Source organism: Staurois parvus, unplaced genomic scaffold (assembly GCF_062004578.1).
Source record: "Staurois parvus isolate SC_StPar_1 unplaced genomic scaffold, SC_StPar_1.0 ptg001476l, whole genome shotgun sequence".
NCBI lineage: Eukaryota > Metazoa > Chordata > Amphibia > Anura > Ranidae > Staurois > Staurois parvus.
The window spans coordinates 139,087-166,891 of NW_028319272.1; the positions used below are offsets into that span (position 1 = coordinate 139,087).

The 27,805-nt window shown below is 45.9% G+C and overlaps 1 protein-coding gene and 1 long non-coding RNA gene across 2 annotated transcripts; both read left to right on the top strand.

Moving 5' to 3' along the window:
- Window positions 1-3,555: 3,555 nt before the first annotated feature.
- LOC149435788 (protein-tyrosine kinase 6-like) lies at window positions 3,556-16,689 on the top strand. Its single transcript, XM_089662436.1, has 9 exons — window positions 3,556-3,649; window positions 5,707-5,865; window positions 8,548-8,729; window positions 9,358-9,505; window positions 10,451-10,613; window positions 11,150-11,374; window positions 12,325-12,431; window positions 14,075-14,238; window positions 16,356-16,689. The coding sequence occupies exons 1-9, from the start codon at window positions 3,556-3,558 to the stop codon at window positions 16,533-16,535; spliced, it is 1,422 nt and encodes a 473-aa protein (XP_089518562.1). The 3' UTR covers window positions 16,536-16,689.
- A 4,606-nt stretch (window positions 16,690-21,295) lies between these two features.
- Window positions 21,296-26,017, top strand: LOC149435789 (uncharacterized). Its single transcript, XR_016308369.1, has 2 exons — window positions 21,296-21,444; window positions 23,785-26,017. It is a non-coding gene; the product is annotated as an uncharacterized LOC149435789 (long non-coding RNA).
- The last annotated feature ends 1,788 nt before the right edge of the window (window positions 26,018-27,805 follow it).

Below are 27,805 nucleotides of genomic sequence, written 5' to 3' on the forward strand. Positions count from 1 at the left end.
AGAAGAAGAGGATGAAGAAGTAGAAGAAGCAGAAGAAGAAGAAGAAGAGGATGAAGAAGAGGAAGAGGAAGAAGAGGATGAAGAAGATGAAGAAGAGGATGAAGAAGAAGAGGATGAAGAGGAAGAAGAAGAGGATGAAGAAGAAGAGGATGAAGAAGAAGAGGATGAAGAAGAAGAGGAATTCCAGTCCGGCAAAAAAATGTCCCTGCAGAGAGCTCCGCTATTTCTATGACAGTTCCTTGACATTTATAGCGGTTGCAACAATGTATCTATTTGTTTCTGAATAAAAACATCTGTATCCTAAATGGATACAAATACATTGTTGCAACCGCTATAAATGTCAAGGAACTGTCATAGAAATAGCGGAGCTCTCTGCAGGGACATTTTTTGCCGGCTGTAGACGGGATGAAAGTCTGCCGATTTTTTTTTACCGTTGCTGGTAACGTCGGCCGCTTGAACAACCGATTTTTCATTTTTTTAAAGAAAAATCGGCCGATTTTCGACCCATCTCTGGCCTGCAAAAATTTCCCCAACGGGGTTATAGACAGTAAAAAAACAAAACACGTGACACAAATTAGAAGACCCGTTTCAAACTTGTTAGGCCTAAAATGGGAGATGTTCAGCTGCAAGAGGCCACGGCCAAGTCTTACGTGTCCTTCTCCTCCCTCCAGTACGAAGGAACACTGAGGTCCTCCATTACATGATCATGAAAGAAGACACAGGAAACGTCTATATCTATGAAGAAAGATCTTTTTCCTGCATCCACGATCTGGTCCACTATTACCGCTATCACCTTAAAGACCACGACTGCCTACCGCTCACACCGTTTCTAAAGGTAAGAGATATCTAAACACAAAAGTATACAACACACAACGACATCCCACTTATATTACAGCTTTGTGTACAGCAGTAAGGAATATATTATATAGTGTCCCGAGACCAGTAACAGTACGTGTGCAAACGTGTCGCCCCCCATTATTATCAGCCCACCCAAAATTTCTATCTTCGATAGGAGCTGTCTGATAGTCAATATGAGTCCTCTAGTCTGCACAACTGCTGTGCCCATTATGAGGGGTTCCCACCATCCTTGTGCTGAGTTCCCGGGTCTGTACAACTGCTGTGCCCATTATGAGGGGTTCCCACCATCCTTGTGCTGAGTTCCCAGGTCTGTACAACTGCTGTGCCCATTATGAGGGGTTCCCACCATCCTTGTGCTGAGTTCCCGGGTCTGTACACCCGCTGTGCCCATTATGAGGGGTTCCCATCATCCCTGTGCTGAGTTCCCGGGTCTGTACACCTGCTGTGCCCATTATGAGGGGTTCCCACCATCCCAGCACTGAATTCCTGGGTCTGTACACCTGCTGTGCCCATTATGAGGGGTTCCCACCGTCCCTGTGCTGAGTTCCCAGGTCTGTACACCTGCTGTGCCCATTATGAGGGGTTCCCACCATCCCTGTGCTGAGTTCCCAGGACTGTACACCCGCTGTGCCCATTATGAAGCGTTCCCACCATCCCTGTGCTGAGTTCCCGGGTCTGTACACCCGCTGTGCCCATTATGAGGGGTTCCCACCATCCATGCGCTGAGTTCCCGGGTTTGTACAGCCACTGTGCCCATTATGAGGGGTTCCCATCATCCCTGTGCTGAGTTCCCAGGTCTGTACACCCGTTGTGCCCATTATGAGAGGTTCCCACCATCCCTGTTCTGTGTTCCCGGGTCTGTACACCCGCTGTGCCCATTATGAGGGGTTTCCACCATCCCAGTGCTGTGTTCCCGGGTCTGTACACCTGCTGTGCCCATTATGAGGGGTTCCCAACATCCCTGTGCTGAGTTCCCGGGTCTGTACACCCACAGTGCCCATTATGAGGGTTCCCACCATCCCTGTGCTGAGTTCCCGGGTCTGTACACCCGCTGTACACATTATGAGGGGTTCCCACTATCCCTGTGCTGTGTTCCCGGGTCTGTACACCCGCTGTGCCCATTATGAAGCGTTCCCACCATCCCTGTGCTGAGTTCCCAGGTCTGTACACCTGCTGTGCCCATTATGAGGGGTTCCCATCATCCCTGTGCTGAGTTCCCGGGTCTATACATCTGTTCTGCCTATTATATGGGGTCCCCACCATCCCTGCTCAATTTTACATTTATTCTATATTATGAAAAATGTCATAGGAGGAGCTGGAACACACAATGTTGGGTGGAGACACCCAAATCTCCCAGGTTAGCAGTGAAATCTCACTGTTGGAATATCCAAGACATATAGGAAAGCAGAGATTGACTCCGCCCACCAGGATCCATCAATAACTAAAACATCATTATTGGGCTGATTGACCATTTAATAGGAAGCTGATGTATCCCAGAGGATGGTAGAGAGAACATGGAACCATTTACATCACAATCTGACGCTGAAGAGCCTTAGAAACGAATCTGTCCTCCTCATGGTCAACTAGACATACATACCTGCCTGGAACTGAAATGGGCTACCACCAGGGGCGGACTGACAACTCATGGGGCCCCCGGGCAATAGGGGATCATGGGGCCCCTGTGTCCTCACCCACACTCAAAGCACACCCAAAACAGCCTATGAAAGGTACCAGGGGCATCTCATGGGGCCCCCTACTGACCCCGGGCCCTCGAGCAGCGCCCAAGTTCCCAAATGGTCAGTCCGCTCCTGGCTTCCACTATGGTTTGGGGTTGTGGGAGGAAATTAGAGCATGCATGGCATTTCTCAGGACAGGTTTCCTGACGGTGACAACAATGGGCCATGTCTGTGTGATGTGCGTAACTGAGAGACAAGGGCAGAGCGTTGTCACCCCATAACAGGAAATGCCTGAACAATCACATTCATGGCAGGATCAACTGATGTTATTATAATGAAAACTGCAGATTTTAAAAAGACTAAAACTGCTTTTGAAACTACATGAACGTGTTAAAGATTGTATGAGATTTTAATGATTGGACTTACATCTACTGTATGTGGACTGATCACGGGTATTTTGTTTGGGCAGGCTCCCAGCCAAACGGGGGACACCTGGGAAAAGCCCTCGTCAGATTTTACATTGATGAAAAATCTGAAAAGCCTCAAGTCTGAGACTTTCGAGATCTGCCTCTGGGAAGGAAAATGGGCAGACGGAGACAGGAAAGTCCTCATCCAGACCATATCTGAAGGTGTGTGATTGGCTGTTATCAGAAACATAGACAGAGACATCACCCAAGGGCCACATGTAATTATTAGCGAATGAAATGGCACACAATGCTGCCAGAGGCTGTAGACATAAGAGATGGTCAAATACTACAGACATATTATAGGTGATGGTCAGAGACTTTGGACATACTACAGGAGATGGTCAGAGACTGCAGACCTACTACAGGAGATGGTCAGAGACTGCAGACCTCCTACAGGAGATGGTCAGAAACTGCAGACCTACTACAGGAGATGGTCAGAGACTGCAGACCTCCTACAGGAGATGGTCAGAGACTGCAGACCTATTACAGGAGATGGCCAGAGACTGCAGACATGCTACAGGAGATTGTTGGAGACTGTAAACATACCACAGGAGATGGTCAGAGACTGGAAATCCCCAATCTCTGGAATGGCCAAATGTCCAGGGCATGGGCTGGTGGCCCTTGGGCCCAGAGCCAGCACTGTGGCAGGTGACTCATCACCCATAACATCCTCCAGTGAAAAATCCATTAGATCCATACATTCTGGGATCTGTAATTGGAGGGATGAGCCGACTGCTCCATCTCCCATACCCTCATCCAGCTGTTGGACAGACGCATTCCTCCATCCAAACTCATCCCGTACAGAAACAGGATTGTCTAGGTAAGCCAGCAGTTGCTGCATCCACCATAAGACCTCCATTTCCATAGCTGCGGGTGGTATCTGTATCTCTCCTCTCCTGCTATCCAAACCTTGGATCCCGGTGGAGGTTAGGATGTGTTCACAGCCAGGAAGCACCCCCCCCCTCCCTGCATAATGACACAAGGCGGGGCAATCTACCTTTAGTAACAAGAAACACACCAGCAGACAGTCCCATCAGGAGGGAGGGCTGTTGGAGACACCCCCCACCAAGCCAATACACATAAACACATACATCCCCTCATAGTTTGCTCCCAAGCAAGACACACAATAGAACAATGGGATGCAACCACATGGCATTAAACAATCCACAACCCCCCACCCCAATATTAGGACAGATCACCCTGTACCCCTAACAGGCACAGGGTGACTTACACATAAGAGGGATATGAGGAGCTGAGACAGGCGTCTCCCCACCTCTCCAAAGTGAGCTGTGTTCCATGGGCCCCCACCCAAAGTGACTCCCATCACAATAAGGTGGTGGTCAGAAACAGGAAAAGGATTGTCGGAGAGGTTGCACGGAATGCATAGGTAAGAGAATACACGGTCAAGGGTGTTGCCATCAGAGTGAGTAGGAGCATGTATCCATTGCATCGGATCAAAAGAGGAGGTTGGACTGAAGTTTTGAAGTAGCAGGAGTATTAGTATTAACAGGGATGTTGATGTCACCTACAAAGATTTTAGTGGGAATTTGAGAAGAAAGAAAGTTTGGTAGCCAGGCAGAGAAGTCATCAAGGAAGGTTGATACTGGTCCAGGGGTCGGTAGATCACAGCAATTCTTCAAGAAATTGGAGAAAATAGATGAATACAGTGTGCCTCAAATGAGGAGAACATCAAAGAGGGAGGTAAGTGAAGTACCTGAAAGGTGCTAGGAGGGGCTTGAAAGATTCCCATTCCACCTCCTTTCCATCCTCTGGGTCTGGGGAAGTGAGTCCAGAAAAGGCCACCATGGGAGAGGGAAGCAGGAGAAGCAGTATCAGATTCATGGAGCCAGGTTTCAGTAACAGCAAATATATTAAAGGAGTTAGTGATAAAAGAGGTCATGGACAGAGGTGAATTTGTTGTAGACAGAGCGGGCATTCCAAAGGGCATAGGAGAAGGAGAGGCTGGTTTTGGGAAGAAGAAGAATGAAAACTAAATTGTGTGGATTGAGGCTGCTGCCAGAGGGTGTGGGGTTATGGGTGTGTTCAGTACAGTCAAAGGATGGAAGTTTGGGGATATTTCTCCAGAAATTAGGAAAAGCAGAAGGGTGAGGGAGGTAATGTGGGAGTGCGATTTATAAGTGGCATGCCTCAGCATCCTGGGGGCTTCATTAGCATGTGGGCTGAGAATTAGGAGGAGTTGATGAGTGCAGGAATAAGGAAAGAACAGAAGTGAGGGTGATATATACAGGCTGTGGGGTGGAGAAGAGGGCTGCAGGAAAGAGAGTTTAGGAAGAGAGGACAGGTGCGAGGAGAGGAAGAGAGCAAATGTTATAGGGAGGAAGGACAGCTGAAGGGGCAAACAATGTCATCTGCAGCCTGTTTGGCGTTTTGCAAAGTAGTTTGCTGTAGGTTTTCACTTCGTGCAATGGTCAGAGGAAATGGTCAGAAGCAGGGGCGGACTGACAACTCATGGGGCCCCCGGGCAATAGGGGATCATGGGGCCCCTGTGTCCTTGCCAAAACTCAAAAAAGCCTATGAAAAAGGTACCAGGGGCATCTCATGGGGCCCCCGGGCAGTGCCCGAGTTTCCAAATGGTCAGTCCACCCCTGGTCAGAAACTGCAAACAAGTGACAGGAGATGGTCACCGACTGAGAGTATTCTGAACCCATGATTCCATTAACTCTTTCTCCATCTCACCCTCACAGAGTTTTTTAAAAGCAACAACTTCATGAGTGGAATTGAGATTCACAAGACGCTAAATCACAGGAATGTCGCCAAACTGTACGCACTGTGTACCACACAGGATCCCATCTATGTTGTCACAGAGTTCACGGAGAAAGGAGACCTTCAGACCTTTTTGAGCGGTCAGTAAAACAACCCTTGGAAGTTTCTTATAACCGATATTGCTGCTCAGATCTTTTTCCACAGTGAGTAGAACAGTAAAACCCTTGAAAGTTCCTTATAAACAATGAAGTTGGTATGGTCGGGGTCCTGCCAGTCCTTTGACTTTAAGCTCTGACAAAAGTCAGTGAACCAATCACTCGAACAGGAAATCTGATTCCTGGTGAATGCCATGTTTGCAAAGAATGGACCTTCGGAAAACCATAATGAATACAGACTGAGGTGGAAGGGCCATTTTGAATAACTGTCAAGTGCATGGTGGCTTGTGTTACAAATATTGATTCTGCATTACAATCATTGATTCCGGGAAAGTAGAGGGTTTTTTGAGGCAGTGGGCTGAACTTTTATTAGCAACAAACTTTTATTAGCAACAGAAGAGAGGTGGGAAGACAGTGCTGTAAAAGTTACTAATGTACGTAAAAGCTTATAAAGGCTATATAATTGAAAACTTTGTCATCTGTAGGGATGTGAAAAAGTTTAACAATCTGGAGACTTTGGTTTTTTAAGGGTGCAAAGGACTTTGCATGGCTCCTGAGTGTTACCAAAGTTCCTTTCTCCTATCCTGGACATGTTCTGGTACCAAAAAGCAACCTCTCATTACCCTCATTATTCTACATCAGGGGCAAACTGACCATTTGGAAATTTGGGCATTGCCCGAGGGCCCTGGGTCAGTAGGGAACTCTTAAGGAGTCAGCATACCAAGACATTTTGGACAATTTCATGCTCCAAACTTTGTGGGAAGAGTTTGGGGATGGTCCCTTCCTGTCCCAACATGACTGCACACCAGTGCACAAAGCAAGGTCCATAAAGACATGGAGGAGCCAGTTTGGGGTGGAGGAACTTAACTGTCCTGCACAGAGTCCTGACCTCAACCCCACAGAACACCTTTGGGATGAATTAGAGCGGAGACTGCGAGCCAGGCCTCCTCCCCCAACATCAGTGCCTGACCTCACAAATGTGCTTCTGGAAGAATGGTCCAACCTTCCCATAGACACCCTCCTAAACCTTGTGGACGGCGTTCCCAGAAGAGCTGAAGCTGTTATAGCTGCAAAGGGCGGGGCCAACTCAATATTGAACCCAACGGACTAAGACTGGGAGGTCATTAAAGGTCATGTGTGTTTAAGGGCTTTTGGCAATATAGTATACCATACAGAAGGTAAGAATGTGTCTGGAGATAGCGCCTTCCTGTGGAACACAAAACTAGCTAGGGGGTGGCTCCTCAGTGTGCGGAATGGTTCTGCCTGCCTAATGAAGGAAAAATGAAATACTGCACAGGCCTATACGTTTTGCTTTTCAAAATATATATGCAAACTGGGAACTGTGCTCTCATCACTTTACTAAATCCTAAAAGGAAATTAAAAAAAAAAAGATCATCTATGTATCCAGAGTGCCGAGGTTCTATTCTGATACATACTATACTTTATGTTGCATCCACAAACTCCAGGCAACAGCTAAATACACATTTACAATAGATATATGGAAGTAGTTTTCATAGCAAAGGATTGAACACTTATACACACAGGACTGACATCCAGGCAGATTCCTTTATCTAATGATATTTGCAATGAATATATAACTGGATTAAATTGTGTTTTACAATTGTCTGGGTTCTACTTTTATTTCATCCATGACTTAGCATTGCTTAAAGGAAATAGAAGGAATGCCATTGCTGAGTTTTAGCTTTCTGGTTGTCATTCTGATCCTGTGGTTTCAGTACCTTGATTCACCAACAAACAATACGCACAGTGGCGGACTGACCATTTGGAAACTCTGGCACTGCCCGAGGGCCCTGGGTCAGTAGGGGGCCCCATGAGATGCCCCTGGTACCTTTTTCATAGGCTTTTTTGAGTTTGGGAAAGGACACAGGGGCCCCATGATCCCCTATTGCCCGGGGCCCCATGAGTTGTCAGTCCGCCCCTGTTCTACATATTGTTCATCAGTGAGAAAAGAAGAAAAATAAAACATTTAAACAACAGTATACAAATAATGACTAAATACAAAAAAGGAAAAGATACAAAGAACAAAGGTAAAACTCTTAATTTCGTAGCAAAATCAGGACAGTTTACATTACAGCAACCTTGACACAAGTTTAAATATTAGAAAAATAATACCACCTGTTAAAAAAAGAGATTTTATACCGTCCTGCCACCCACAGCAATGATCTTCACTCTTACAGTGCCCGTTGAATCCTTTTCATCCAACACACTTCCAGGAGTGTTCCTTCCATCGGCCTTAGGTCTCTAACAGGGGCGGACTGACAACTCATGGGCCCCCCGGGCAATAGGGGATCATGGGGCCCCTGTGTCCTTGCCCAAACTCAAAAAAGCCTATGAAAAAGGTACCAGGGGATTCTCATGGGGCCCCCTACTGACCCCAGGCCCTCGGGCAGTGCCCGAGTTTCCAAATGGTCAGTCCGCCCCTGGTCTCTAATGAGTCCTGCTAAAAAAGGTTAAGTACTGAGGGCAAGGTTGGGTTAAGTTGTAAGGCTTTGATGAAGGAAGTATGAAGTGTTAGGGTCAGCCTAAGGGTGATGTTATTGGTCTGGGGTCGTAATGGGAAACATTTTTTTTTAAACATTTGTTTTTGATGACTAAAGAAAAGCAATGTTCTCCATTTCAATATTGTTTCCTCTCGTTTCTCTACAGGTGAAGAAGGACTTCATTTAGAGGAAGCAGAGCTCATGTACATAGCACACCAAGTGGCAGATGCAATGGCGTACCTGGAAGTGAAACGTTTGCACCATCTTGATTTAGCTGGTCGCAATATCCTGGTTGACAATAACCTACTTTGCAAAATCTCCCAGTTTGGACATTCCGTCCAGAAAAAGGTTTGACTCAAGCAGAAATTCTCCAAAACAAAAGAACGAGCCTCAATGCTAAATTGATCCTTTCTTTGGGAGGGAGGTTCCAACCTTCCATATACAATTGGCCAATATCATTGAGAATCACATTTTTGCACTCCAATCTTTTTATGACCCAGATTTCTGCAGGAGGGAGTTCCTGACCCCCATGTAATACTGGCCTCTCTGCAACTCAAATTTCTTTAGGTTTCCTGCATATCACTATCAGGCGTGACATGAAAATTATGTACAGGGGCTTTTCAAGCCCTCATTCAGAAGAAACTTAAGCCAAGATCCTATACCTCCATCAGGGGCAGACTGACCAATTGGGAACTCGGGCATTGCCCGAGGGCCCAGGGTCAGTGGGGGGCCCCATGAGATGCCCCTGGTACCTTTTTCATAGGCTTTTTTGGGTGTGCTTTGAGTGTGGGCAAGGACACAGGGACCCCATGATCCTCTATTGCCCGGGGGCCCCATGAGTTGTAAGTCTGCCCCTGACCTCCATATAGTGAGCAGTCCATTGGAAAGGTTTTTGTGTTTTGCCTGTACAACCACTTTAAGACTAGACCAAAAAGAACACCTGATTAACCCAACTAAATGTTTCTTCACCACCCAGGGAAATCAACCTGACAAAGACAAAGTTCCGGTAAGATGGATGCCTCCAGAAGTCTTAGAGTATTCAGAATTTTCTGATAAATCTGATGTGTGGTCTTTCGGAATTGTCCTGTATGAGATTTTCACACTGGGCCAGTATCCTTATAAAGGTAATATTATTATTATTATTATTATACAGAATTTATGGCGCCAACAGTTTGCTCAGCACTTTACAATATAAAGGGAGAGAATACAGCAACAATACAGTTCAATACAAGAGGGATAGGAGGGCCCTGCTCCTTGGAGCTTACAATCTAGGAGGGAGGGGCTAGTGGCACAAAAGGTAGTAACTGTGGGGGATGGACTGGTAGGAGGAGTAGAAGATTCCATTATTAGCTGAGGGCAGGATTGGCTTCCCTGAAGAGATAGGTTTTCAGAGATCGCCTAAAAGTGAGCAGAGTAGGCGATAGTCTGATAAATTGGGGTAGAGAGTTCCAGAGGATAAGGGAAGCTCTGGAGAAGTTCTGGAGATGAGCATGGGAGGAGGAGACAAGGGAGCTGGAGAGTAGGAGGTCTTATGAGGAGCGGAGAGTAATATCCTTCTTCTTGCTTAGAGGTTTCTATCTATTAGCAGATGCCCAACTATGAACAATAAGACATCTTCCCATAATCACCCCTGGGATAAGCTACTCTTCCTTTGGATCCTGACAAAAGTTAAAAATATCAAATATGGCTAAAGGAAATGATGATATAGGAATTGCAGAATTTAGTTTTTTTTAAGCAATTTATTTGGATTTTCTTACAGTAGAAAGATTCAGTTAGCTTTTTATCTTCATTGCACATTTACATCATTGTAAACAGAGTGGGCAGAGGGATGACCCATCAGTCTGCTGCTGCTCCTTCCTTTTTGGGACTTTTCTTTGTGGGATCTCGGTGTTGAGTTTTCAGGTCTGGACACCTGCTGTTCCCAACATAAGGGGTTCTCGCCATCCCTGGTGGATCCCTAGAGCTGGTGCATCTGGAATTATGGCAGGGAGAGCAAGCACACTATTGAAGAATACAAGAAGCTAGGGGCTGATTGTTTTATTACTATTACTATCTCCATACTTTTGCAGGTCTACCTTCTAATGAACTGGTAACAAAGCTTGTAAAGGGTTACAGATTGCCGATGCCACCACTGTGCACCTATGACATCTACAGATTAATGCTGGAATGTTGGAACGAGGACACCGATAAACGACCTTCATTTCAAAAGATTGTGGAAAGCAAGACATTTGAGTAATGTTCAACAAAGCCAATCCTCAAATTAATCAATAGGAATCTGCTTAATTTGCTCTTTCTTGCCATTTGAGTGAGGAGAATTTTTTATGATCATTCTGTGTTGTCACCGCAATGAGGGGTCCTCCTACTCAGTTTTAAGCAATGGATGGGGTGGGTGCAGCCACAGTACATAATGGCTTATATGGCTAGATGTATCAGTTGGGTGTCCTGGGATCATTGGTCTACTTTTAGGCATAGCTATCTATGATAAATTTAGTTGTACAATATTTTCTTCATCAAATCTCTTACAGTGAAGGCTTCCAAATATTTATTTAGAATTCTTCCTAAAGAATTAAACTTCTCAAAAATTATAATTCATGGTTGTCCTGTTTGGTCCACCAGTAGGAACAATCTTGTTTTGTGGCTCTTATATGGCGAGCTTTTCATATATTATTCTTTTTAACATCAACTTCTGAAAACATATAAATCCTGCTTATACTGTTTGGTCCTGCAGCAGAAAAGATCTGATTGTTATGTTGCTTTTTTTATCTTAGGAATCAAAAAAGGTTTGGTATTTCTGACAAATACGTGAGTGTAAAAGACTGGCAAGCCACGGCTAAGGATGAGATCAGTATTAAAGCCAAGGAACGATTCAAAGTCCATTCAATGAAAAAGAATTTCTGGCTGGTGAGCAAGGTGGATTTGACAGGAGGAGATGCTATAAGGGGATACGTGCCTTATGATTACCTGGTCAGAGAGAAGTCAGTGGAGGAGCAGAGGTAGGTTATGCATGTAGATTTGGACCTGGACCTGGAGAATGATTAATTAAGTAACATTATACTAATAATTGAACTGGTAATGCTCTGAAAACTAAGATCTATGAGAGGCTTCATCACAAAGATCTGCTTGAGAAGTTGTTATGATAGCCTACCGTAACCATCCATCATAAATGGTTATGATGGTCCACCTGAAAAGCTAAGCAGGTCCTACTCAAGCGTTAGGAATTTTCATATCAAACGTTCTGAAGCCTACTGTAACCATCCATCATAAATGGTTATGATGGTCCACCTCAAAAGTTATGCGGGTCCTACTCAAGCGTTAGCAATTTTCATATCAAACGTTATGCAGATCCACTTTAAATGTTATAAAGGTCCACCTCAAGCATTAGGAATTTCCACCTCAAGCAGTAGGAATTTCCACCTCAAACATTATGCAGGTCCACCTCACGGGTTAAGAAAGGCTACCTGAAAAGCTATGAATTTTCACTGAAAAGTTATGAGGGTCCATCTCAAAACATATGCAGGTCCACCTCATTAGTTAAGAAGATCCACGTGAAAAGTTATGAAGGTCCACCTCAAGAGTTGTGAAGGTTCACTTCAAAGGTAATGATGTTCCACCTCAAATGTTACAGTGCCAGGTAAACATAAAAAAAATTACAAACCATGATGTATTATAATAATGATAATAATTGCTCCGGCTACACCCCATTCTCCCCTGCAATTACACTTATTGCTAAAAGAAACCAGAGACCAATAAAAATCAGACTTGTAAGGAAGCAACCTCTCACGTTGATATATTTAAAAAAAACTGCATAAACTGAATTTTTGCTAGCCAAAATAAAATTCCAAGTTTCCCTAGCTGAGTGATTACTAGTAGAATATCAGACCCCCGTATATATATTGTGTTTCTTGTTGGTATGCTTTGGTCACCTAATGTTTTCTCTTCCCAGCTGGTTTTCTGATGTCGATCGTGCAGAGGCAGAGAGCCTCCTCCTGTCCAAACCAAATGGTTCTTTCCTGGTCAGACCAAGCAAAGATTCACACTATTGTCTTTCAGGTAAGGACAAATGTTTACTGAGGGCTTGTGGTTTTTGAAATATACTAATTTGACAGACTCAGATTGTCATTTTGAATATAATGTATTTGCAACAATTGGATGCTTTGATGCGCTCTTTCAAGCCAGTCTGACTTTCACATGAGAGTCAGGCCAATATACATATCTGATAGTCAGTCAGAGTAGGTTGTCTTTTTATCCTTTTCCTTGTCCTTAGGGACTGGCTCTCCTTGTCTTGAGCTCTGTAGCTAATATCCCAAAATCTTATATCATTTAGCTTACAAGTCCTTGGATATGGGGGTTGTAATACTTTTCTTATTTCAGATTTTCCCCCCTTATTTTCACCTGGTGATCCTGCCATTAAAACACTAAGGTGACCACGCTCAAGCTCTGTACTGTATCTTTTGAGGAGCAGCATTGTCAGCATAGGACAGGAACAGGGGCGGACTGACCATTTGGAAACTCAAGCCCTGCCCGAGGGCCCGGGGACAGACAGACCTAGGACACAGGCATAGAAAGACCGAGGGACAGGACAGACAGACCTAGGACCAGGGGCGGACTGACAACTCATGGGTCCCCCGGGCAATAGAGGATCATGGGGTCCCTGTGTCCTTGCCCAAACTCAAAAAAGCCTATGAAAAAGGTACCAGGGGCATCTCATGGGACCCCTACTGACCCCGGACCCTCGGGCAGTGCCCAAGTTTCCAAATGGTCAGTCCGCCCCTGGTAGGGGGCCCCATGAGATGCCCCTGGTACCTTTTTCATAGGCTCTTTTGAGTTTTGGCAAGGACAAAGGGGCCCCATGAGTTGTCAGTCCGCCCCTGGACAGGAAGTGTGTTTTGACAGAACACCTATCCCTTTTCTATACTCCATAATATGGAAGAAGATGTTCTGTAGTCCTCAGAGAAAGAACTGAAACCAGTGATAACTGATAACAGTGCAGCACAGGCAGAGAGCACAGGAAGTCATCAGCTCTCTGGATTTGTGACAGGATCAACAGATCTTTTTCTACACTTCTTGAACAGCTATAACAAAACATTTTCAATTGAATATTAAACAGATCAAAAGGAAGCAAATTAAAAGAAATGTACTGTTCAGGTTTGTAGGCAACAGTTGGTCTACCGACCTGAAGGTGGTACTGTCCTGCTTCTTCAGGCTGGTGGAAATCCACTGAGGACAGATTGATCCCCTATAATGGGCTCCAGGCAGCAAACTTTGGGAGGTCGGCATCTCCTATTGGATGCAGAAATCTTGTGAGATTTGGGTGGCCATCTTTGACACAGAAGATGGCCCAGTGAAGAGATTAAACTCTACTGGGTAAGGAGAGTAGGAGCAACTGAGAGAGGCATTGTCTCATATCTATAACTCAAAGGGGGATGAACAAACATCTCTTCTGCAAATGGAGGGAAGCCTGCTCTGGTGATTAGTGAGATCTGTGCAGCAGCAATGGGTTGAGCACCGGGTGCTCCATCGGTGTGGTGTGTACAGTGTAATATAGGCGCTTCCTAAACATCTGAATTATTTGAACATACTGAAATTCTCTATGGTAATTACCAATGTTGGTTATGGCTGTTCACAGTCCCCCATAAATCATGAGACTCAAGTACTAGAAGCTCACATTTTACACCTGTTTCTCCTCTTTCCAGTGCAGAAGAACAAGGTGGTCACCCACTATGCTATTAAAAGAGAAGATACGGGAAGATTTTTCATCTATGAAGAAAGATTTTTTATCTGTGTCCATGATCTGGTCATTTACTATCAACATCACCTAAAAGGCCACAACTGCCTACCGCTCACACCGTTTATAAAAGTAAGAGATAGCTGCTCTTTAGCTCCCTTGTCTCCTCCTCCCATGCTCATCTCCAGGACTTCTCCAGAGCTTCCCCATCCTCTGGAACTCTCTACCCCAATTTATCAGACTATCGCCTACTCTGCTCACTTTTAGGCGATCTCTGAAAACGTATCCCTTCAGGGAAGCCTATCCTGCCCTCAGCTAATAATGGAATTTTATATTCCTCCTACCAGTCCATCCCCCACAGTTACTACCTTTTGTACCACTAGCCCCTCCCTCTTAGATTGTAAGCTCCCAGGATCAGGGCCCTCCTAGCCCTCTTGTATTGAACTGTATTGTTGCTGTACTCTGCAGGAGTCAGGGCTGGTGGTTAGCAGCAGGCATAATCCATGAAAATAGCAAAAGTCAGGACAGTCAGCAGAAAAATCTGAGAACACAACAAAGTTCAGAGCGGGCAGCAGACAGTAGAGAAATGTGAGAACATAGCAAAGGTCAGGGCAGGCAGCAGACAGTAGAGAAATATGAGAACAAAGCAAAGGTCAGGGCAGGCAGCAGACAACAGAGAAATCTGAGAACACAACAAAGTTCAGAGCGGGCAGCAGACAGTAGAGAAATGTGAGAACATAGCAAAGGTCAGGGCAGGCAGCAGACAGAGAAATATGAGAACATAGCAAAGGTCAGGGCAGGCAGCAGACAGTAGAGAAATATGAGAACATAGCAAAGGTCAGGGCAGGCAGCAGACAGTAGAGAAATATGAGAACAAAGCAAAGGTCAGGGCAGGCAGCAGACAACAGAGAAATATGAGAACATAGCAAAGGTCAGGGCAGGCAGCAGACAACAGAGAAATATGAGAACACAGCAAAGGTTAGCACGGGCAGCAGACTATAGAGAAATATGAGAACATAGCAAAGGTCGGGGCAGGCAGCAGCAGAAGAAGTATACAACTACAGTAAGTCTCCTACTTATGAATGATTTCCATTGCGGAAGTCCGTTTGTAAGTCCAAATTGTTCATGTCCAACAAAGGTCAGCGCTTGCAGGCAATGGCTGCGAGTGCTGATCAATGTGTACTGGCGGGGGGGGGGTCTCTCTGTTGGAACACAAAGGCACAGCGAGGGAGATTGCCACACCAACATTGCTTGTGTTGGTATGGCGATCTGTCAGTGTTTTTTTTATTCAAAAAAGGAACTGAGTGTGTGTACTCAATTTCCATGTTCACATCTTTGAAAGTTTTCAAATTAAACTCTTCTATGTCCAGTAGGGTACTTACCCTGGGTGTGCTGATATACTCATTCTGTCTTCCATGCTCCCACTGCTCCAAGGCCTTGATCCTGACCATGCTGTACTGCTGAATGGATCCTCCTGAGCCAGCCTGAGCCTGGAGGATAGCCCCCCAAGACCCTCCCAGGCCACTGACAGTCTCCTCAGCACTCCACCTTCCACCCAACTCCCCAGCTGGCCTGACTATCCCTAGCCCATATTTATGGGCTGGCCAACCACTCTACCAAGGCCTCCAAACCTGGAACTGGTTAGACTCCCACAAACATGCAGATTAGGTCTCTACCCCTCCTGCCTACTGGCTTCTGGAAGTTTCCTATGGTCCTCCAGTACCAGGTGGAGTCCCAACCTGTTAAGTCTTCCAGCTTGGCGTGCAGTAACCCAACCCTAATCACAGGCCCACTCCGTTACCATGAGTCATACACAGGGCTTTTTTTCTCAGAGAATAGGTGCAGGAACTCCCCCTTCTGAGTCACTTCTTGTTTCCGCCCCCTCCACCTCCAAGCCCCGTCCCTTGGTTCCACCCCCTACTATAATTTTGTGGGGCTAAGCAATTTTTATGGAATTTGTTAATGATAACAAGAAAAGCAATAAAATAGATCCTCCGCAGCCAGCACAAATAGACCCCCTCAGCAACAATAGACCTCCGTGGAAAAATAGATCCCCCAGCAGCCAACATCAATAGACCTTCCAGCACACTCCTTGCCATCACATACATTTAGTGCTGGAGGTGCTGGAAGGTCTGGTCATACACAATAGATTTTCCTACACTCTTCTTGTAGCACACTACAGGGTGCTACATATATTACATTTTGGTTCACATTAAATTTACTTACAAGAGTGTGTTTTGCCCTGATAGAATCCCAGCCACATGCAGGACACCTGGGAGAGGACCTCAGCAGACTTTACCTTGGAGGAAAAAGTGTATTGGACTAAATGTGCTGGCATGTCTCTCTGGAAAGGGAAGTGGAAAGAGGGAAGAAGAAAAGTCCTTATACAGACCATTTCTGAAGGTTTGTGGATGACAATAATGAAGTAAGGTGGGCCAAGACCTTGTATCCTGGTTCCCAGTTGCTAGCATGTTCAACCACACCTGTACCATATTGCCAGTCTCTAATGCCTGCAGTATGCCATAAGAATATGCCTTGCATATTAATAAACATGTTGATTGGCTGAATAAATTGGTGCACTCTATACTTCTCCACAGTCATGGCATTTAGGTTTAAAGTTCACTGTACAAGAACTGGTTTTACAGAATTCTTTAACAACAAAATTATCCATAATGGAGAGAGGTGCAATGAAGCTCTGGTCCATAGCTTGCTGGATTTAATTGTCCACCTGACAATGACAGTGTTCTACCAGTGCTTTAGGTCCAGCATTTCATTAACCAATCTGTGTGTGCTGAAGAAGTCTAAGCTCCTCCAACCTTTCCTAGAGAGTCAACAGGTAAGAGTTTCTTATCTCTATCAAGAGGGGTGCACACTTTGGCCTTGGATGTAAAATGACCTTGTAACGGCACTGGTCAGAAGGTCTAGTCATCTGAACCCCCAAGACATATATTGTAAAACTTTTAATCTATTAACCTTAGCCAGTGGGCTATAGGTGACCTACACACTAAGTCCAATTGCACAAATTTGGAATAAAATGTCCCCAATCCTGCATGTCTTGTCACTACCTCTTCATTAACATGATAACGACCCCAAACACACCTCCAAGATGACCATCGCCTTGCTAAAGAAGCTGGGGGTAAAGGTGATGGACTGGCCAAGCGTGTCTCCAGACCTAAACCCTATTGAGCATCTGTGGGGCATCCTCAAATGAAAGGTGGAGGAGCGCAAGGTCTCTAACATCCACCAGCCCCGTGATGACGTCATAGAGGAGTGGAAGACGGAAGGTGGAGGAGAGTAAGGTCTCTAACATCCACCAGCCCCGTGATGTCATCATAGAGGAGTGGAAGACAGAAGGTGGAGGAGCGCAAGGTCTCTAACATCAACCACCCTCGTGATGTCATCATGGAGGAGTGGAAGAGGACTCCAGAGGCAACCTGTGAAGCTCTGGTGAACTCCATGCCCAAGAGGGTTAAGGCAGTGCTGGAAAATAGTGGTGGCCACACAACATATTGACACTTTGGGCCCAGTTTGGACCTTGTCACTTAGGGGTGGACTCACGTTTGTTGCCAATGGTTAGACATTAATGGCGGTGTGTTGAGTTATTTTGAGGGGACAGCAAATTTACATGTTATACAAGCTGTACACTGACTACATCACATTGTAGCAAAGTGTCATTTCTTCAGTGTTGTCACATGAAAAGATAGAATCAAATATTGACTAAAATGTGAGGGGTGTATTCACTTCTGAGAGATACTGTAAATCCAGTTGCACAAATTTTAAATAAAATGTCCTCAGTCCTAGTTACGTATGTCTTGTCACTACCTCTCCATTAACTTTACCTCATTACACAGAGTTTTTTGAAAGAAAAGAGGCAAAGAATGGGATTGAGATTCTGAAGAAACTGAACCACAAGAATATCATTGAATTGTATGCCTTGTGTACCACCAAGGATCCTGTTTATATTGTCACAGAGTTTATGGAAAAAGACCTTCTCAGCCTTCTATGTGGTCAGTAAACGCCTCCATTTTTAATTATAAAAGTAAGAACCAAACGCAAACACAGCCCTATATGTAATAATCAGGTCACCATGTTATCCAAGCAGTATTTCTACTAACTCACAAGTGCTGATTGGTTCTTCCCTTACAGAGAATCAACTGCACTTTATGAACTTTACAGCTTGGACAAAAAAAAAAACGAAGAAAACTTGTCTCATTCCGGTGTCTGAATGAGAAGAGACCATGCTGGACTAGAGAGGGAATCACATGTACAGTATATATACCAGGGGCGGACTGACCATTTGGAAACTTGGGCACTAACCGAGAGCCCGGGGTCAGTAGGGGACCCCATGAGATGCCCCTGGTACTCTTTTCATAGGCTTTTTTGAGTTTGGGCAAGGACACAAGGGCCCCATGATCCCCTATTGAGGGCCCGGGGTCAGTAGGGGGCCCTATGAGATGCCCCTGGTACCTTTTTCATAGGCTTTTTTGAGTTTGGACAATGACACAGGGGCCCCATGATCCCCTATTGCCCAGGGGCCCCATGAGTTGTCAGTCCGCCCCTGATATATACATATTCTAATTCCCACTTTCTCTCTGTAGGGGAAGAAGGAACCCACCTAACAGACCCAGACCTCCTGCACATCGCTGATCAAGTGGCGGACGGCATGGCCTACCTGGAAGTAAAAGGCGTGCTACATCTGGACTTGATGTGTAGCAGCATCCTGGTCGGAGACAACTTCCTTTGCAAAATCTTCCAATTTGGATTTGCCATCCAGAAAAAGGTCTGACCCAAAATAGACTGTCAGTCAGAAAAGAAAACTTTTGACCACAGAGGGGAAAAAACTCCCTACAAGTATCTACAAAATCACAGATCCGTTCCTTTCTCTGTCCTGAAGTAATGTAAACTTGAATAATGTGAGAAAGCAATCAGCACAGTCACAAATTACGAACATAAAAAAAAAAACAACTCAAAAATGAAAAATGACACCGTCAGAGAGATCGTACAACACCCCCAAAATCAAACAAATATACATAAATGGTGTAGCGCAACCTCCATAAAATTACTCACAAGTAATACAAAATGTCCAAATAAAATAAAGGATATAAGTGGTTTTCGGGACAGAGCCACGCTAGTGACATCATAACGCGCCCATACTGCTTGGGGATTGCTGTTTGATAAGATCGATAGAGACATATATGTGACATCCCAGGTGCCCACTGCGCATGCGCGTGTAGTGCTGCGCCTCCTGAATGGCCCCGTAGTCTTCTGCGACCTGTCACACGTGTCCCACAAGACTTCGGGGAGGGAGGGTAGGAGGACAACTTCAGTTTCCAATCGCCTAAGTGATCGCAGCAGAAGTGGGATCTGGTACCTCTTAAGTTGGGGGTACCCGTTCCACTCCCCAAAGGTGCCAATCCTTAATGGGGAGCGGGGGACCAATCTTTAACCCCTTGCCTACCGAGCACTTATACCCCCTTCTTTACTAGGCCAATTTTCAGCTTTCAGCGCTGTCGCACTTTGATTGACAATTGCGCGGTCATGCAAGATTATACCCTTATGAACTTTTTATCATTTTTTTCTCACAAATAGAGCTTTCTTTTGGTGGTATATTAATTGCCGCTGGGCACTTTACTTTTTGCGCTATAAACAAAAAAAGTACAAAAAAAAGTGAAAAAAAAGGTTTCTTTGTTTCCATTATAAAATTTTTCAAACAGGTAATTTTTCTCCTTCACTGATGTGCGTTGATGAGGCAGCACTGATGGGCACTGATAGGCGGCACTGATAGGCAGCGCTGAAGGGCACTGATAGGCAGCACTAATGAGGTGTCACGGATAGGTGGCACTGATATGTGGCACAGATAGGCGACACTGATAATGGGTACTGATAGACAGCACTGATAGGTGGCACTGACTGGCATCACTGCTGGGCACTGACTGGCGGCACTGCTGGGCACTTACTGGCACAACCGCTGGGCACTGACTGGTGGCACTGACTGGCAGCACTGCTGGGCTGCACTGATGGGCACTGGTGGGTGGCACTGGTGGACACAGGTGGGTGGGCACAGGTGGGTGGGACTACTGGGCACAGGTAGGTGGCACTTATGGGCACAGGTAGTGACACTGCTGGGTGGCACAGGTGGGGGCACTGCTGGGCACAGGTGGGCGGAACTTGTGTGTGGCACTGCTGGGCACCGATCATCAGGGCACTGATGAACAGTGCCCTGATGATCGGTGCCGATCCCCGCTCTGACAACTGCCGGTTCTCGGCAGTACTTTCCTCACGATCTGACAGCGTGAGGAAAGTACAGCCGAGAACCGGCATTTGCATTTCCCTGTGATCAGCGTGTCATTGGACGCGGCTGATCACGTGTTAAAAGGCCGCTGTGATTGGCCTTTTACCACGTCACGTGATCAGCTGTGTCCGTAGAACACAGCGATCACGGAGATCGCCGGGTGCGCGCCCTCGGGGGCGTGCAGGAGAGCGCGTTCTGGGAGGACGTCATATGACGTCCACCCAGAACTGGCTGGCCGCAGTGCAGCCGTCATTCGGCAAGTAGTTAAAGCAAAACTTCCCCTTTTGAGGAAGTTCCGCGCATGCGTGAGTAGCGCTGCGCTTCCTGAATGGCCCCATAGTCTTCTAGGACCTGTCACACGTGTCCCGCAAGACTTCAGGGAGGGAGGGTAGGAGGACAACTTCCGTTTCCAATCACCTAGGCGATCGCAGCGGAAGTGGGAGCGGGTACCTGTCAAATTCGGGTACCCGTCCCCCCCCCCCCCCCCCGCTCCACAAAGGTGCCAATCCTTAATGGGGAGCGGGGGACCAATCTTTAAAGCGGAACTTCCCCTTTTGGGTGGAACTTTGCTTTAAGTAATTCAAACTTGCCTTACCATGCCTTTCTTAAAGTTTGAATAGATCACTATCACCACATGAATATTATTTCATGAGAAAAGCTGCAATGTCTGAAAATATTTTCATGGAATGTACATAAAACATCCATACTACCTGGAATGTACATAAAACATCCATACTACCATATTCCCATGAATAACCTTTGAAGACTACAGGTTGACATGAGAGGTCTTCTTTTTTTGGCGGGGTGCACGATTTTAGCAGTTTAGGGCAAATGTCTTATCGCTTAAAAGCTAGTATTGTCATTAACAAGAATGTTTTTCTTCATCCTTCAGGGTAATCCTTTTACTCTAGAAGATGTTACTGCTCCAATACAGTGGATGCCACCAGAGGTTCTAGAGAAGGGGAGATTTTCCAACAAAACAGATGTGTGGTCTTTCGGAATTGTGCTGTATGAGATTTTCACCCTGGGCCAAACCCCGTATACAAGTAAGATTCATTTCCTCTGCAGCTCTAGAATTCCCTTTGATGGGAAAGTTTCCCCATAGAAACAAGAAGCAGCGAAATGTTGGTACCAGGGGCGGACTGACCATTCGAGCACTCAGGCCCTGCCAAGGGCCAGGGTCAGTAGGGGGCCCCATGAAATGCCCCTAGTACCTTTTTTAAAGGCTTTTTTGAGTGTTGGCAATAGACTATAGACTACTGACCCCTCCACTCTGTGTTACATACTACTGACCCCTGAACTCTGTGTTACATACTACTGACCCCTGAACTCTGTGTTATAGACTACTGACCCCTGAACTCTGTGTTATAGACTACTGACCCCTGAACTCTGTGTTATAGACTACTGACCCCTGAACTCTGTGTTACAGACTACTGACCCCTGAACTCTGTGTTACAGACTACTGACCCCTGAACTCTGTGTTACAGACTACTGACCACTGAACTCTGTGTTATAGACTACTGACCCCTGAACTCTGTGTTATAGACTACTGACCCCTGAACTCTGTGTTATAGACTACTGACCCCTGAACTCTGTGTTATAGACTACTGACCCCTGAACTCTGTGTTATAGACTACTGACCCCTGAACTCTGTGTTATAGACTACTGACCCCTGAACTCTGTGTTATAGACTACTGACCCCTGAACTCTGTGTTATAGACTACTGACCCCTGAACTCTGTGTTATAGACTACTGACCCCTCCACTCTGTGTTATAGACTACTGACCCCTCCACTCTGTGTTATAGACTACTGACCCCTCCACTCTGTGTTATAGACTACTGACCCCTCCACTCTGTGTTATAGACTACTGACCCCTCCACTCTGTGTTATAGACTACTGACCCCTCCACTCTGTGTTATAGACTACTGACCCCTCCACTCTGTGTTATAGACTACTGACCCCTGATCTCTGTTTTATAGACTACTGACCCCTCTACTCTGCGTTATAGACTACTGACCCCTCTACTCTGCGTTATAGACTACTGACCCCTGATCTCTGTTTTATAGACTACTGACCCCTGAACTCTGTGTTATAGACTACTGACCCCTGATCTCTGTGTTACATACTACTGACCCCTGAACTCTGTGTTATAGACTACTGACCCCTCCACTCTGTGTTATAGACTACTGACCCCTCCACTCTGTGTTATAGACTACTGACCCCTGATCTCTGCGTTATAGACTACTGACCCCTCTACTCTGCGTTATAGACTACTGACCCCTCTACTCTGCGTTATAGACTACTGACCCCTGATCTCTGTTTTATAGACTACTGACCCCTGAACTCTGTGTTATAGACTACTGACCCCTGATCTCTGTGTTACATACTACTGACCCCTGAACTCTGCGTTATAGACTACTGACCCCTGAACTCTGCGTTATAGACTACTGACCCCTGATCTCTGTGTTACATACTACTGACCCCTCCACTCTGCGTTATAGACTACTGACCCCTGAACTCTGTTTTATAGACTACTGACCCCTGAACTCTGTGTTACATACTACTGACCCCTGAACTCTGTGTTACATACTACTGACCCCTGAACTCTGTGTTACATACTACTGACCCCTGAACTCTGCGTTATAGACTACTGACCCCTGAACTCTTTAAGCCTTCCTTACTTTTTAATGCAGTCTTGCTAGGTTATCTTCTTATTAAAAATTAAAAAAAAAATGAAAACAAAAGTGCATCCTGGGTTATCTATGATCTCTTCCATGATGTTCAGGTAGGTCTCCGCTCCTCTGGGGTTGTCTACTCCTGCTGTAAAGTGAACCTGTCGGTTTGTTGTGAATAGGAATAGCACAGGGTCCTTTTAAGAGCTGGTGACAAAAAAAAAACTGGATACCATTGGAAGCACAACTGACTTGGGAGTGACACACTGGGAAATCCAGGAAGGGAGGAAGGGTGCTGTGTGTACTTGAGAAACGGAAGTAATCAGAGGCAATCATGCCATTACTTTAATTGCTCTTCTTAGACAAGGAAGCTGTCTTCACTGGAGTCTGTCTCAAATTCTTGGGGAAACTTTGGGAACTCAGAGTATGTGGCTCTCTAGAGAGACACTGTGTGCTGGCAACTTTACAAGAAAGAGCTACTGTTTTTAGGACCTGGACACAAGGCTCATTTCTCGCTAGAAAGGGGAATTTAATGTGTAGTCCAATATGGAGGATCAGGCAGTGCGGATGAGTTTTTACAGGAAAATTAAGATTTGCCCATAACTTCATCTGCCTAAATTTCCAGAATTTTTTCAAGCATGGTTCTCACTGAAGGTGAATTTTTCCATCTTATGTTTTCCATCTTACTTACCATTATTATTTTGTCTTCCCAGCTCTTAAAAGTTTGGAGGAGGTGCGTACAAAGGTGACATCAGGATACAGACTGCCCCAGCCTCCCCTGTGCGCTGGTGACATCTACAGTCTGATGCTGAGGTGTTGGCACCAGGACCTGAATAGCCGACCCACATTTCAGGAGATTGTGGAAAGCAACATTTTTAAACAGCGGTCATCACAGTTGGCTCTCCTTTGAAGCATTACTAGCCGATGTATTATATAAAACGTTACTAAATTGTGTTACTTTGCTCTACCTAAACTATATTGCCAAAAGTATTGGGCCAGCCCTCCAAATCATGTGGTTCAGGTGTTCCAATCATCTCCATGGCCACAGGCAGGGGCGGACTGACCATTTGAAAACTTGGGCACTGCCCGAGGGCCCGGGGTCAGTAGGGGGCCCCATGAGATGCCCCTGGTACCTTTTTCATAGGCTTTTTTGAGTTTGGGCAAGGACACAGGGGCCCCATGATCCCCTATTGCCCGGAGGCCCCATGAGTTGTCAGTCCACCCCTGGTCACAGGTGTATACAATCAAGCCCCTAGGCATGCAGACTGCTTCTGCAAACATTGGTGAAAGAATGGGTCGCTCTCAGGAGCTCAGTGACTCCAAGCGTGGTCCCGTGATAGGTTGTCACCTGTGCAATAAGTCCATCCGTGACCATTCCTGGCTACTAAATATTCCACGCTCAACTGTTAGTGGGATTATAACAAAGTGGAAGCAACTGGGAATAACAGCCACTCAGCCACCAAGTGGTAGGCCACGTCACATGACAGAACGGGGTCAGCGCATGCTGAAGCGCACAGTGCGCAGAAGTCGCCAACTGTCTGCAGAGTCAATAGCTAAAGACCACCAAACTTGGTGTGGCCTTCAGATGAGCCCAACAACAGTGTAGAGAGCTTCATGGAATGGGTTTCCATGGCCGAGCAGCTGCATCCAAGCCTTACATCACCAAGTGCAATGCAAAGCGTTGGATGCCGTGGTGTAAAGCACGCCGCCACTGGACTCTAGAGCAGCAGAGACCTGTTCTCTGGAGGGACCAATCACACTTCTTTGTCTGGCATTCCGATGGATGTGTCTGGGTTTGGCGATTGCCAGGGGAAGGGTACTTGCCTGACTGCATTGTGCCAAGTGTAAAGTTTGGTGGAGGGGGGATTATGGTGTGGGGTTGTTTTTCAGGGGTTGGCCTTGGCCCCCTAGTTCCAGTGAAGGGAGCTCTTAAGACATCAGCATACCAAGACATTTTGGACAATTTCATGCTCCCAACTTTGTGGGAAGAGTTTGGGGATGGTCCCTTCCTGTTCCAACATGACTGCCCACCAGTGCACAAAGCAAGGTCCATAAAGACATGGAGGAGCCAGTTTGGGGTGGAGGAACTTGACTGTCCTGCACAGAGTCCTGACCTCAACCCCAGAGAACACCTTTGGGATGAATTAGAGCGGAGACTGCGAGCCAGGCCTCCTCCCCCGACATCAGTGCCTGACCTCACAAATGTGCTTCTGGAAGAATGGTCCAACCTTCCCATAGACACCCTCCTAAACCTTGTGGACGGCCTTCCCAGAAGAGTTGAAGCTGTTATAGCTGCAAAGGGCGGGGCCAACCCAATATTGAACCCTACGGACTAAGACTGGGGGGCCATTAAAGTTCATGTGCGTGGAAAGGGCGGGGCCAACTCAATATTGAACCCTACGGACTACGACTGGGGGGGCATTACAGGTCATGTGTGTGTGTAAGGGCCGGCCGACCAATATTTTTGGCAATATAGTTTACCATACAGAAGGTAAGAATGTGTCTGGAGATAGCGCCTTCCTGTGGAACACAAAACTAGCTAGGGGGTGGCCTCAGTGTGCGGAATGGTTCTGCCTGTCTAATGCAGGAAAAATTATATATTGTACAGGCCTATAATGTTTGTTTTTCAAAATATATATATGTAAACTGGGAACTGTGCTCTCATCACTTTACTAAATCCTAAAAGGAAATTACAAAAAAAAAAAAAAAAAGATCATCGATGTATCCAGAGTGCCGAGATTCTATTCTGATACATACTATACTTTATGTTGCATCCACAAACTCCAGGCAACAGCTAAATACACATTTACAATAGATATATAGAAAGTAGTTTTCATAGCAAAGGATTGAACACTTATACACACAGGACTGACATCCAGGCAGATTCCTTTATCTAATGATATTTGCAATGAATATATAACTGGATTAAATTGTGTTTTACAATTGTCTGGGTTCTACTTTTATTTCATCCATGACTTAGCATTGCTTAAAGGAAATAGAAGGAATGCCATTGCGGAGTTTTAGCTTTCTGGTTGTCATTCTGATCCTGTGGTTTCAGTACCTTGATTCACCAACAAACAATACGCACAGGGGCGGACTGACCATTTGGAAACTTGGGCATTGCCAGAGGGCCCGGGGTCAGTAGGGGGCCCCATGAGATGCCCCCGGTACCTTTTTCATAGGCTTTTTTGAGTTTGGGCAAGGACACAGGGGCTCCATGATCCCCTATTGCCCGGGGGCCCCATGAGTTGTCAGTCCGCCCCTGAATACGCATGAGGGAGTTGATGACTCCAGCCCCCCCCCCACATTCCTAATCTGCGCACTTGTTCTGGGTCAGCGGCAAAGAATGTGTCAAAGGCAAAGGATGAGGATGACAGATAGAGGGATGGTAACTTTAGAAGGTCAGCAATGGTAGACTCCAGGAAAGAGTAAAAAAAAGTTTGACAACCAGACATGTAATTCACAACAAAAGATTCCCGGAGCACCGTGGGTTTAGATTGGTCCACCGCTCCCCATTAAGGATTGGCACCTTTGGGGGGGCGGGGGAGCGGGTACCCGAATTTGACAGGTACCCGCTCCCACTTCCGCTGTGATCGCCTAGAAGCGGAAGTTGTCCTCCTACCCTCCCTCCCCGAAGTCTTGTGGGACATGTGACAGGTCCCAGAAGACTATGGGGCCATTCAGGAAGCGCTGTGCTACTCACACATGCGCAGTGGGCACCCGAATGTGAAGTCGCAAGCTGTCACAGCCAGGTGCCCACACTGAAAAAGCCAGCCTCCTGGAATCCAGGACGGCCGGTGAAACGGGCTGCAGGGGACACACCACGGGACCGAGGGACAGGTAAGTGGCTTTTTTTTTTTTTAAAAGTCAGCAGCTACAGTTTTTGTTGTTGCTGACTTTTATATTTTTGACAGGATAAGTGGAACTCCGCTTTAACAACAAAAGATTCCTGGAGCACCACGGGTTAACTAAAGAGTCAGCAAAAGCACTTCCCTTTCAGGCACGCTGTCAGTGATAGAAAAATCAGTTTGAGTATTATAAACAAGAATGTTCTGTTTAAAAAAAAAAAAGGAGATAAGGAGACACTGGAAAACAGCCTGGAGCTCCACCTACTGGTTAGACAGCAGAATACAATTCTTTTGTTTGCAATATACTGTACCAGATTTACTTAAAACCAAGAAAAATATTTCTTAAAATGTCATTGTAGAAAGTGACATGTAAAGTGACATGTAAAGTGACATGTAAAGTGACATGTTTTCCTGCACGACCTACAAGAAAGGTCCTGTCACAGACTAAAACCAAAAGAAGGGACTGCACAGGCTCTGTACACCAAGGAAGCAGAGATCACATATGTCACCCGGATCTGTCATTTAGGGGATGCTATTCTCATGCTGCTTCTGTTTGTAAACAAACCAACCACCTGGAAACATATCATTTAGGGGATGACAGATCCCCATCCAGCTTCTGTCTGTAAACAAAACAACCATAATGAATCTGTCATTTAGGGGATGTCAGATTCCCATCCAGGTTCTGTTTGTAAACAAACCAACCCCCAGGAATCTGTAATTTATTGGACGACAGATCCCCATCCAGCTCCTACTTGTAAAAAAAAAAAAAACCCAGGAATCTGTCATTTAGGGGATGACAGATCCCCATCCAGCTTCTGTCTGTAAACAAATAACCCCCAGGAATCTATCATTTAGGGGATGACAGATCCCCATCCAGCTTCTGTCT